The sequence below is a fragment of the Lepisosteus platostomus genome, chromosome 25 (genome assembly GCF_059453375.1).
Source record: "Lepisosteus platostomus isolate fLepPlt1 chromosome 25, fLepPlt1.hap1, whole genome shotgun sequence".
NCBI lineage: Eukaryota > Metazoa > Chordata > Actinopteri > Semionotiformes > Lepisosteidae > Lepisosteus > Lepisosteus platostomus.
The window spans coordinates 15,375,512-15,387,645 of record NC_142635.1 but is presented as its reverse complement, the minus strand read 5'-3'; the positions used below and the strand labels follow the sequence as shown (position 1 = coordinate 15,387,645).

Below are 12,134 nucleotides of genomic sequence, written 5' to 3'. Positions count from 1 at the left end.
ACTAGTAAATTTACAGCCAGTGTTGGGAAAAATACTTAATTGTGACCATGATCATGTAACGAACGTAGTCAAATACAATTACTCGTGTAGGGGTCTGTTATGTTTAATAGTTTCTCTACGATAACTTCATACTGTACATGCAATACAGATCAATGTTTAAGTATTTCCCCCGACCCCAAATTCATGTTAATTTTACAAAAGTAACCCCTTACATAAGCAACTTGCATCTGAGTGGACTTTCCACTTGACTCCCAGTACCCGAGTGCCAAATTCGGCGTTTTGTTTGCAAAACTAAAGCATGCGAAAAAGTGGAGTAACCTGCCACCTACCGGACAGATGGCAATATTACATGTTTCTCTGACAATCGGAGTAATTGAACAATTCCTGACCAGATCAACTGCAGCGTTTCCTGAAAGGCAGGTAAGTAATGTAAATTGGAACCTGCAAAGGAGTTAAAGAAAGCAACAGTTCCTCAGATTTCCAATTTTTATGTGCATAAAGCATTCTCGGAGATGATTTGAGTTTGTGATAATGAGTAAGGGTGTCGCAGAGTGGCACAGTGGTTAGCATTGCAGTGCTGGGGCTCTGGGTTCAATTTCAGACCTGGGATGCTGTCTGTGTGGAGTTTGTATGTTCTCCCCATGTTCACCTGTGTTTCCTCTGGGTGCTCCACTTTCCTCCCACAGTCCAAAAACGTGCAGGTGGGTTAATTGGCTTAAAGGAACATTGGCCCAGGTGTGAGTGAACGTGTTTGTCTGTGTCTGTGTGTGCCCTGCCTTGGACTGGTGTCCCCTCCAGGGTGTACCCCGCCTTGAGCCCTTTGCCTGCTGGGATAGTCTCTGAATTAGACCCTGAATTGGAAGAAGTGGTTACAAATTGGATGGTTAATGAGTTACTCTCCACTGACATATCTGAACTTATACTTCCAGTCAACCTATTTCTGATATGAAATATGCTACAGCATCCTCACCCATGAACTATTCTAACTTTTACTAAATAAACATCTGGTCATCACTTTGATCCTTTGAGTTTTTGAGTCTTATTTTCACCCCAAAGACATTTCTGAAAACATTGTCCCTCTCAGTGATTTTTGTGAATATAACAGTCCTAAACAGACTGTTGACTACCAATGACTACTGATGTATGCAGCGGAATCTGTAAAATGCAAAAGGAAAGTAAAAGGAATTAAGTTCTGTTTTTTCTAATAAAGACATCACCAGCCCCACATTGTACTGAATTTCAATGTTTTAATTAATGTCAATACAAACTTGAACTCTCATTTAAAAATATTCTAGTTATATGACATTTTAATTCCACAAAATAAGACCTCCAGTTGTTTGATGTGTTTTAGCTTTTTATGTATGAGCTCGTTTCACAATCGACTCAGCAGGTGATCAATGAAGAAGCTGTTTCTGTGTACTGTGGTAAAGGGAACCTACCCTCCAAATTCCCCAGGATGAAGATAAACCAAGGAAGTTTACAAACAGCCCTCTGGACTCGTCCCCATCATCATTGAAGGGATAAAAACGCTTCATTTTAATAACACAGGATATCATATTTTCAGTCAAAAACAGTTTCAATGGTATTCAAAAGTGGCTTTACAGTTTCAAAAGTGTAAAAAATATTCATATTACCAACCATGTCGTAAGAATACAGAATAAGGTGTCTTAATGTAGTTTATAAATAGGTCCAAAGGCAAAAGGATCCAAAATCTGTGCAAAATCATTATTCTGAAGCCCCGCCTCTCTCTTCCGACAATCCTGAACGTCCTTGGCTTTGAACAACCAGTCTCTCTCTCCCCGCCGGCCCTGCGCTCAGCCGCCGGACCACGGTGCCCAGAGCCACGCGTTCCCGGCGCACCGGACGCGTGAAACCCGGAACAGCGCGGCCCCAGCTCGCCGCCTCGCGCCAGGCCCGGCCAGTTCCGGCACCGCCCCGCCGGACCCCCTGCGCGCGGGGCTGCCCGCAGCCGTCACGCGAAGGGACAGGAGCCACAGCGCTGGAAAAAAATGACGGCGCTCGTCTGCAGGGACCAGCTGTTCCCCGCTTTCCCTTGCCAGGGCGGGTTACTGGTTACAAAAGAAACAGAGCACCGCTCTGCGTCGTGTTGGCCTGCGCGTAACGCTTGAAGAATCGGACAGTAACGGGGAGAATCAACGATGGCTGCAATTATCTCAAACTAAACTCTTCTGTTCTTTTCCCCCCAAAGCGCCGCAGCTCTGAAGTTGTTTTGCTTATTGAATCAGGTCAACCACAATGCACCCCGAAACAGACAAGAAGACGGGGTGCAAGGAACACCATTACTTTTCACAAAGGCGCCGGGGGAGAAGATGTAGATTTACACTTGCCCCACTGCCCTGTTCTTCGTTCTGTTTCGTCCGTGAAACGCGACGAGCAGCCGTCTCTGCTGTCGTGTCCCCTCCGCTCCGGGCCGGCGGCGGCGCGTCCGGAGACCGAGCCCGGCGGTGGAAATGACCGACACCTCAGACCGGATCATCTGCACCCGCGCCGGCTCTGCGCCCTCTCGGTGCCTCCTGTGTACAGGTCCTACACCTCCGGACAGGGAGGATGAATCGCAGCGTCGCCCAACGGGGCTTCTGCGGGTCCTGTACAGGCCCTGAGGAGGGAGACCCTGTTCCCCTAAAGCTCCGGCAGGCCCGGCCGATCGCAGTTTCGGAGCCGGGAGAGGGGGGGAGGCCCGGACTTTGACTCTCTCAGGGTGCAAGTCCAGCCCTGGCAACCACTTGCACAGTAAATGGATTGAAAAAGGACAATCACCTTTTAAGAACTTCTTTAAAAATATATAAATTAGTAGAGAGGTTATGTTTTGTTAAGAGTACACACTCACTTTAAGATTAATGTGTATTGTACAGTAGAGTTGATTTTGAATTAAAAAAATAAAAGTCAAGTAATTTTAGCTTTTGACTACTCCCTCACCTCTGCTTGAGAGAGAGAGAGAGTTGCACAGCCTCCCAGTACCATCGCTCCTGCTTTGAGAGACGGGCGGGCTGGCTGGGCGCGTCACCGCGGCCACACGTGACCGGCTCTAACGAGGCTCGGACAAACGCGTGCCCGTATTCCGGCTAGCCCTTATTTTCTGAGAGTTGCGAGTCGCAACGATGGCAGTGCAAAGCCAGGGCACTGGTAGCGCTGTGACATTGGAGCTGTTCGTCTTCAGCACCTACAAAAAATCCCGGTAGGGCCGCATCGGAAGACGTCACACATGCACCTGTGACGTGCAGAACCGATGACGTCACACGTGCGTTTGTAAGGCGATCCGGGGCAGCCAATGCACACGGACTGAACAAGCATTGTGACGGGATTTAAGAGACTTGATGAAAAGATCATGCTGCCCTCTACCGTCCAGTGTAAGGGTGCAGCGGGCAGGTCCCGTGTATTTCTGTTCCCCGAGACCTCACTTGAAGGCGGGCAGCTCCCGGCTTGCTTCAGCAGTCCGAGCTGTCAGACAGATCGCGGGAAACCGAAATAAACTCGTTTTTGATTTTTGATCATAATCCGTAAGGCGACATGTTTTAGCCTAGGTATCGCATTTGCAATAAAAAGCCCTTGAGTCAGGGAGAGAGGAGGAGACAGCGGGGTTATGGCGGGCTGATCTGGAAAATAATACAACCCCCCCCTTATTTACACTCTTAAATTAAAAACTGCTGCAGGTTTCATCCAGTAGTTCCTTTTAAACAATACCATTCTTTCCTAAAAGCTAGAACAATCCCTATGATCTTTAGACACAGGGCAAAAATAGACAGTATTCCCATACTTGTCTCTAAAAAAATAGAATAATATAAAAGTAACAAAATACTAAATCATTTATGCTCATTATTTGCTGATCAACAAATGTATTACAAGACTTATGCCTTAAAAGAGTCTCTTTTTCTCCGCAAAACGTTAAACACGATGTACCGCTGTAAAACGGCCCCTAGGCAGATTCTATGACAGCCTATTTGGGCGATCGGTGCCGTTATGATGGCACGGCACTAGTCAATCTACAGGAAATCTCACCTTATCTACATTCAGCCAAGATTTCTATCTGAAGGCGCTGCAGACGGCAGACTCCCACGCAGCGTGCCGCGCAGCGAGTCTCTGGGGATGACGTCTGCTGTTCGCCAGCACTGGCGGCCTCTAGCGACAGGAAAGCGAGGCGCTGCTTCTAAGCCCTATGCTGCAACAACTCGCTTTAACCCATAAGCGTCAAGAGAACAGAGTTAATAATAATAATAATAATTGCTTACACTTATATAGCGCTTTTTCTGGACACTCCACTCAAAGTGCTTTACAGGTAATGGGGACTCCCCTCCACCACCACCAATGTGCAGCATCCACCTGGATGATGCGACGGCAGCCATAGTGCGCCAGAACGCTCACCACACATCAGCTATCAGTGGGGAGGAGAGCAGAGTAATGTAGCCAATTTATAGAAGGGGATTATTAGGAGGCCATGATTGGTAAGGGCCAATTGGAAATTTGGCCAGGACACCGGGGTTACACCCCTACTCTTTTCGAGAAGCGCCCTGGGATTTTTAATGACCACAGAGAGTCAGGACCTCGGTTTTACGTCTCATCCGAAGGACGGCGCCTGTTTTACAGTATAGTGTCCCCATCACTATACTGGGGCATTAGAACCCACATGGACTGCAGGGTGAGCGCCCCCTGCTGGCCCCACTAACACCTCTTCCAGCAGCAACCTTAGTTTTTCCCAGGAGGTCTCCCATCCAGGTACTGACCAGGCTCACACCTGCTTAGCTTCAGTGGGTTGCCAGTTGTGAGTTGCAGGGTGATATGGCTGCTGGCTAGTTGATCGAAAAGTTGATCGATTAAAGTGAGTGTCTAGCTTTTGACGCGAGCCCAGATTCCTCATTCTGGGCACACTGAGGAAAGTGGCGCTGCCTTCCACTAACATCAAGCTGTTCTGTAGTTAAACCGCTTGAAAAGGGAAATCTGGATCTCTAACTACATAAGGGGATGAAAGAGAGGCATACAAATGGGATCAGGAATATGATGTGTACGTCAAGCTGGTAAACAGAACATGTGATCACTGCTGTTGTCCTGCTTGTAAGAGCTGCTATACAGCCTTTTTTTCCTCAAGCTACGCTGAAACAATTTCATCCGCAGCACACTGGAGTCCCGAAGGAACACGTTCTCCAGATAACAGCGCTCTCCGAGTTTAATTAAAAAATCGAGGCCAGCTGGGGAACTCGGGTGAGAGAGCAGAGCGATATAAAAAAACAATTCGGGTTTGTTTACGTTAAACGCCCCCCCGCCCAGGCGGGCTGCATACTCATCACAATCTCTCTGCGAGCAGGAAGGGAAGAGCCAGCGTCGGCTTCCGCAAGGCGGAGGGAACTCGGGGTCACGCCGCCTTCCCAGCATGCCCGTTGAGCGCCCTCTTGCGGTCCTGCCAGCGGCGGTACTTGGCGCTGCTCTTGCGGTAGGCGAAGCGGGCGATGTTGGCCATGAAGACCCAGGAGAGGGCGTACATCGCCACGCCGCCGGCCTTCATCGCCAGCCGGGGCCGGGGGGAGGCCAGCTCGCAGCACAGCATCCAGGAGCCCAGGCCGACGCGCACGCCGGCAAACAGCACCACGAACAACAGGTCCACCAGGTCGCCGGCCGGGCCCTCGTAGCGCCCCGCCTGGCGCAGGAACCAGCGGGCCTGCAGGAGCGGGTTGGTGATCTCGCTGCCGAACAGCACGGCGCAGACCTCCAGCCCCGACTCGCCCAGCCACAGCGCCAGCATGATGCCCAGGATGCTCACCGTGTGGTGGGCCAGCATGACGGCGCCCTCCGTCCGGAAGTAGAGGCACCAGCTCATGTCAAACAGGAAGTAGCCCAAGCTCAGGCACATGGCCCAGGCCTGCAGAGGCGTGTTCTCCGAACCTGCCGGAGAGAAGACACAAAGACGCACTGAGAACATACCAGGCACCATCTCGCCTTCTTGTTTGTTAGTAGCCAATTCATCCCGGGTCCTCATCCAGCCCTTTCTTGACAGAAGCTCCAAGTTGCATGGCTGGGCAGCTTGTTCCATACCCCCACAACTCTTTGGGCACAGGAGTGCCTCCTGTTGCTGGTTTTAAATGCGCCATCATGTGGTGCCCACTTGTGGCCCCTGGTGAGTGTTTCACCTTTCATGCTGTGGATGTCTGCTGGGTTGACCTTGGCAGCGCCTTTGAGGATTTTGAATGCGTACATCCAGGCCCTACGAAAGGGGGGCTCAGCAGGGCCCAGGCCTCACCTCACCCAAGGGTGCATGGTCTTCCACTTTAACCCTTTGGCTGTGTTCCTCGACTTGAGTCAAATTTGGAACTTTTACTGTGTACTGTGATTCTCGACTCAAGTCCACGGCTGTAAAAAAATGTCCGCCTTTCAGTGCTGAATCTACCATTCCTTAAGAGTTTCAAAACGTCCGCCCTAATCGTCTAATCATGCCATTCTTTACATTTAAATAATTTTTTTACCACTCTCCTCAAACAATGAGGGGGCCTCACAATGTGAAATGGCCTGGGCCTCCCCTGAGCTCTTGGAGGGCCTGCTTACATCAACTCCCCTTGCTCTCTCTGCTCAGGCTCATCCCTTCAACCTGTCAGTGTAGCATGTAATGTAAGAGGTCTCTTGGTCTCTTTTTCACATCTTTGCAATTCTTAAAAACTTGCAAAGAGCCCGCATTTTGAACTGCCTGCGACAGTGGATTGTGTGGTATGCTGATCACAGGGAGCTAAACTCAAGAAAGCACAGGCAGGCACTCTTCAGCTTCCATGACTCCTCCCCAAACAGGAAAAGCGTTCCTGCTATAACAACAATAATCAGCGAAACAAATGATCAGTGGATGCTGCAGAAACAGAGGCACTGCAGGTGTGGTGGTGATTGTTTCCTCTGAGGTCCCGCAGGAGACCCTCCCCGACGCGCTGAGCCTACCTGGGCTGGTAAAGGGCCAGGGGCCATCGACGAAGCCAATGTAGGCGGTCAGGCAGACAATCAGGACTCCGTGGAGCAGCGTCACCAGCCTGCAGTTCCACTCGTAGCCGTGGCGATCGTCGAGGCGACAGAGCGAGGCGTAAAGGGCGATCCAGCCCATCAGGCTGCAGGACACCTCCAGGAGCAGCGATGTCATCTCCTGGCTAAGCAGAAGGAGCCCCACACGCGGGAACGCAAGAAGAGATTCTCAGCAGCTGCTAGAGAAACCCTCTGAGGGAGGAGCTGTAATTCCAGTTCACCTTCTGAAACAGTCCCACAGGTACCTGAAGAAAGCACAGCAAGCAAACAGCATTTCTTTTGCTTTTTAATTTGTTTTCCTTCCTAGATGTCCCTTACCCTCGTAGCCATACCTTTTCCTACATTGCACTTTCTGCATTACTGTTTCTAATATATTTCAATTTTGATTTCAGTTACACACAACATCTTACATTTCTTCATAATTCGTGAAGTCGGTGCTGCTTCTCGACCTCAGGAGACTATTGGCCTGCGTGCTGTGTTTTTACAGCCACCTCGCTTCACACTCCCAGCGGTCATCAAGCAGCATCCTCCTGTCAGAGCCAAGGAGATGGCAACCGACTGGCTGTCTTCTTCCGAAACGCAGCGTGAAATCCAGCACTCGTCCCCGGAGTGGCCTGCCGGCTCTCCTCACACGCAGGACACACAGGTGGGCACCTGAGTGGACCTTCTGAAGCCTGCAGCCACAGCCCTGAAGAAGGTTTTCAGCCCCTTAGCAAAAATCCTAGAAGCTTTGACATCCTGCTGCATTAGTAGCTGACCAGCCTCTTCTCCTCCATCTCCAGTTCGTAAATCAGAGTGTGTAAATCCTCTGTTTCTCATCAGCGTCTTGGTGCCACATCATTTTTCAAGGAAGAATACTGTTCTTATTTTAGCAGATAAGCACCTCACCCTGGTAGCTCCAGTGTTACAAGCACTGTAAGAAACTTACAGCCACCACCAAATTAGATTACTCCTCAACCTCCCTACCCCCACACCACATGTAACACCCTAAGCAGGGTAATAAGATTACTTACTATCAATACACGATGGTATAACGTAAATGCACTTTCAGGCAGATACTTGCTTTGCCAAGCCCGTCTCTTCGCTAACACAACTGCTCTGAGAGACGAGGAGAGCAGCGGGCGAGATGAGCCGCTTCTGAAACCCGCTCCAGGGTTCTGGAAAGCACTCAGCGCTGGGAACAAATCCCTGCCCTTCGCCCTCCTTCGCCAGGGTTGGAAAACATCTCAGAAGGCATGTTGCAACGACAGACACTGGACAGCTGGAGATACTTTTCGAACTGGTTCAAAACTGGAGCAACAGGCTGTGTAGCAGAACTACTGGCATTTCCCGAAAGCTGTGTCTTAGATGGGGGGTGAAATACTCTTAAATGTTTTAAATTGGCCATCTAGAACGCCTGCACAAAACAATCAACAGCTATAACAGGAAAAGCCACTCGTTACCCTGGAAGTACTAATTTCCTACAGGATGGTGAACCTAGAGTGTGAGATACCTCAACAAAGTCCTTTACAGTGGGTCTCTGCTCCCAGGCACTGATCACTATGTGACAGAGTAGAAATAAGGAAAATGCACAAGGAAATGATTAATGGAAGTGAAGAGATATATCTGGTCATTTTTGTATTGGCAGTAAGGTGATAACCACTGATGATAATTAGAGCAAAACAAGATAATGCATAATAAAAGTCACAAGTTTGGGCACTTTCAGACTTATTGGTCTGTTTTTGAGATGCTGGGGAAGAGGACTCAGATAACACGAGGATCCAGTCTATTGTGATAAAGGTCCTCCAGGTTCGATATTGTATTGAAAAGGTCACACAGCAGTTGCAGTTCCAGTTGGATTATCTATATACAAGTGGAATTTTGCAGGCTGAGTATAATCCGCACCTTAATTTGCCAAATTATCAGGAGAAGATGTCACTTCTCCTAAAACACAATATGTTTTAGAGGGAAAACAAAAAGGTACGTGTGCTTTTCACTCAGCGTACGGGGGGAAAAAAACGTTAAATGAAGCAAATTTCATGCCAGAGCAAAAACAGCTCTGGAAGCAATCGTGTGTGTTTTCATTGTTGGAATGCCATGACATTAGCACAGACATTCTGGTATTAAAAACAGGGAGTGAACAACCGGAGACATGACTTCAAGAAATATTGCAACCACAACAGTACCGTTTTTCTTTCGGGAGCTACGTTATGGCTCAGTTATCAGCATATATTTCAGGTCTTCTAACGAAGAAGCACAGGAGGTTCAAAACAGGAAGAATCACTGTTTAAGAATGCTGGAAGAACCTTGTGAACTTGATTTAGACGGTCAGTTAAGGAGAATTGACAGCAATCCAGCTGGCTGTCCGCTTGCACAACAAGGGGCTGGAAGAGAATGAGTTGCAGCCCGCTGTCTGTACTCCAGGGTCACCCAGTCCACAGCAGGAGTGGCCAAGGAATGGCGTTCCCGAAAAGCACGTGAAGGACGACGAGAGCCACTCCGATTCTGCCAGACCAGGAGAGCCGGTATCGCATCCCCGCGCCAGCTCCGGGCCGCAGACGAGCGCGAGGCCGAGGGCGCTGCCCCAGGGGCAGGCGCCGCGCTGACACTCGTTCGCTGTCGGTTTACACGTTGGGAGAAGGAAAGGAACTGGGGGGGGTTGATCCAGTCCAAGCCCCCTCCCAAACTAGGACAGGCCTGCTAGGTCGAGCGGGCCTGAGTCTGCCCAGCAGGGCTTCGGTTTGACAGGGATACAGGCCTGTCAGCGGTGGTTAACCAGCAGAGTCAAAGAAAAACTCGAAAGAATTCATGCGGACAGTCATCTGCATCGGGGGGGGGGGGGATTCTTGTAATCTGAGAATCAGACTAAATTAAAAAAAGGCGTAACCCTGTACTAACGACTTCATTACTGTTGCACAGGGGAGTGGGGACAGACAATGCTCTTCTGCAGCCTGTCTGTCACTGCGGGGCTCAGAGTGGAGATCCCAGATGCCGATTCCGCTGCGGGATTCCTTCAGTAGCACAGTGTCAGACCAGCACGGATCCGGGCTAACACCTTCCACCGAGCAACTCCACCGCCCAAACGGACTGATCTGTGAATACCTACCGCAGCCACACTCGCCATTAACTGTAACTAGAAGTTAATTAAGCATAGAAATCTAGGTGCACTTCCAGTACTTTGAAAAAGAAACAAAAAAAAAAAACTCCAGACTTGCATGACTTTCAATATAACCAACACATCTGTCAAACAGTTACAACACTCTAAGTGTGCAATGTGCAAATGTATTCAATATGTGGTAGTAAGTGTGTGAACCTCCCTACAGCTTTGATTACCACAAGCATGAGCTGTTTGATGCCTTTTAATAGGTTCTGACATTTCTCCTAAGGGATATTCGACCATTCCTTCATGCCGAGCCTGAGAGGAGTCCGAGATGACCTTTTGAGAGCACCGATTTTTTCCAGTCTGCTGCCGTCCGTTCACCATGTTTGACAAACGCCTTGCATTATTGTCATAAAGCGACCAGCTGAGCTTCCTGACAGGAAGTACCGGTTTGGGGCTAAAATAAGGTGACAGACTTGACTGACAGTCCCAGAGACACTATCCTGGTAATGCCAGAGCAATGTGAAGACTCCCAGGCATGGTGTCCCTTGGACACAAGTTAACCTCCCACACTATTTTTTTGTACATCTTGATAATAATAATACACTTTATTTTATATGGCACCTTTAAAGGGAGCTCCTCTTGATAAAACTTTTCTAATGTCCTCTTCCTGGTGGGGTCACAAACATCTTGAACTTCCTGATGAACTGGACAGCCTGAAATGTTTTTTTTTATATATATATAGACGTAGCCATTAATAAAGCTGTTGAGGTTGGCAATCTTGGACTTCGGGTCTTCCGACACCTATTCCAGTTTATCCTTCAGCTCCCAGGGGAATCAAGGCGTGCTGCTGAAGCTTGTCATCTTTCTCATCTTTCTTTGCGAAACGACTACATGACTGAAAACGTTATACGGTTAAACTCAAAGACTTATTTTCAGACTTTACAGCGCATGAATATACTGCGTTTGAAATCTTAAAAGTCACAAACGTTGAAGGCGTTACGTTTTGATGCGCGCCTGTGTTTTTCCATATTACTTTTTAATGACAGTTCGTCATGGATATGAATGCACTTGAAGGCTACAGGACGCTTTAATACCTGTCTTCTCTGCAGACAGCTATTAAATTACTCTGTAGCGTCTAGGTAATTAATGCCCTTTTATTGTCATTAGTACGGGGGATTTTTAAAATCGAACGCTTAGAAAAATATTCAGCGTTTGCGGTCTCTCTCAAATCCCCGGATTGCAACTAAAACAGCCGGCGTTTCTACCTCATTGTGATAGCATCAAGACTCCGGGTGTCAGGAACCGTTATCCAAGCCTGCCAACATAATTAGCAGCGCTTTTAAGCGTGAATTACCACGCTGCTATATAAACTGCCGAACGCGGAGAGAAATTCCCTTCGTCTATTATAGGAACATAGGAGCGCTTCAAAGAAACAGCACGTCTGTGCAACAGAGCAATAACTGAACAATAAAGACCCGGAGCTCCCTTTTAATAATAACGTGGCAGGCGTAGAGACATGTCACGCTAATACGCGATTCATTTAGAATTTATCATCGATATACAAGTACTGGATAGGAGCTATAACACATAAGGGGGAGGATGCCTACCTGAGAAGCACATGAGTGCAATTTCACGTTGCAGGACGCGCTGTCGTCCAGGTGTTTCAGAAGCTGGACATAATTCCACATCGCGGCGTGAAACCACAGGGCCGTGGAGCGCTACACCGGAGCTGACCTCGGCTCGCCCGGGGTCCTCAGCTGCCCCGTCTGTCCAACCCCCCGCCCCCTCAGCGCCTAATTTCGGTCCTGCATCCCTGACAACGGGCCCGTCAACAACGCCGCCTGGAAAGAGAGCGTTTCCCGGGAGCCAACTTGCTCTCCGTGTCGGATAGAAGTGACATCTGCTGGATTGGCAATCTCATTGCAACACCTTGGGTAACGCCGAAACGCTAGGACCAGCTGAATCCACGTCTGCGAGTGAGAGCGCCCTCCTGCGACAGGCGATTGCATTGCAGCTCAGCCGACAGCTGGCGCACAGGTCCAACATG

The 12,134-nt window shown here is 49.1% G+C and overlaps 1 protein-coding gene and 1 long non-coding RNA gene across 4 annotated transcripts; both read right to left on the bottom strand.

Annotated features, from left to right (window-relative positions):
• Positions 1-1,227: 1,227 nt before the first annotated feature.
• On the bottom strand, positions 1,228-4,219 carry LOC148641216 (uncharacterized). Its single transcript, XR_015930476.1, has 2 exons — positions 4,018-4,219; positions 1,228-3,459 (listed from the first exon to the last, which is right to left on the bottom strand). It is a non-coding gene; the product is annotated as an uncharacterized LOC148641216 (long non-coding RNA).
• A 606-nt stretch (positions 4,220-4,825) lies between these two features.
• On the bottom strand, positions 4,826-12,100 carry tlcd5b (TLC domain containing 5b). Of its 3 annotated transcripts, none has more exons than XM_088620162.1 (3): positions 11,695-12,100; positions 6,928-7,250; positions 4,826-5,892 (listed from the first exon to the last, which is right to left on the bottom strand). In XM_088620162.1, exons 2-3 carry the CDS (start codon positions 7,121-7,123, stop codon positions 5,366-5,368), a joined length of 723 nt encoding a protein of 240 aa, XP_088476288.1. In that variant the 5' UTR covers positions 7,124-7,250; positions 11,695-12,100; the 3' UTR covers positions 4,826-5,365. The 3 variants fall into 3 exon arrangements, with proteins under 3 accessions (XP_088476288.1, XP_088476290.1, XP_088476289.1); XM_088620164.1 differs by lacking the exon at positions 11,695-12,100 and adding an exon at positions 8,019-10,661; XM_088620163.1 differs by lacking the exon at positions 11,695-12,100 and adding an exon at positions 7,416-7,997.
• Between the last annotated feature and the right edge of the window lie 34 nt (positions 12,101-12,134).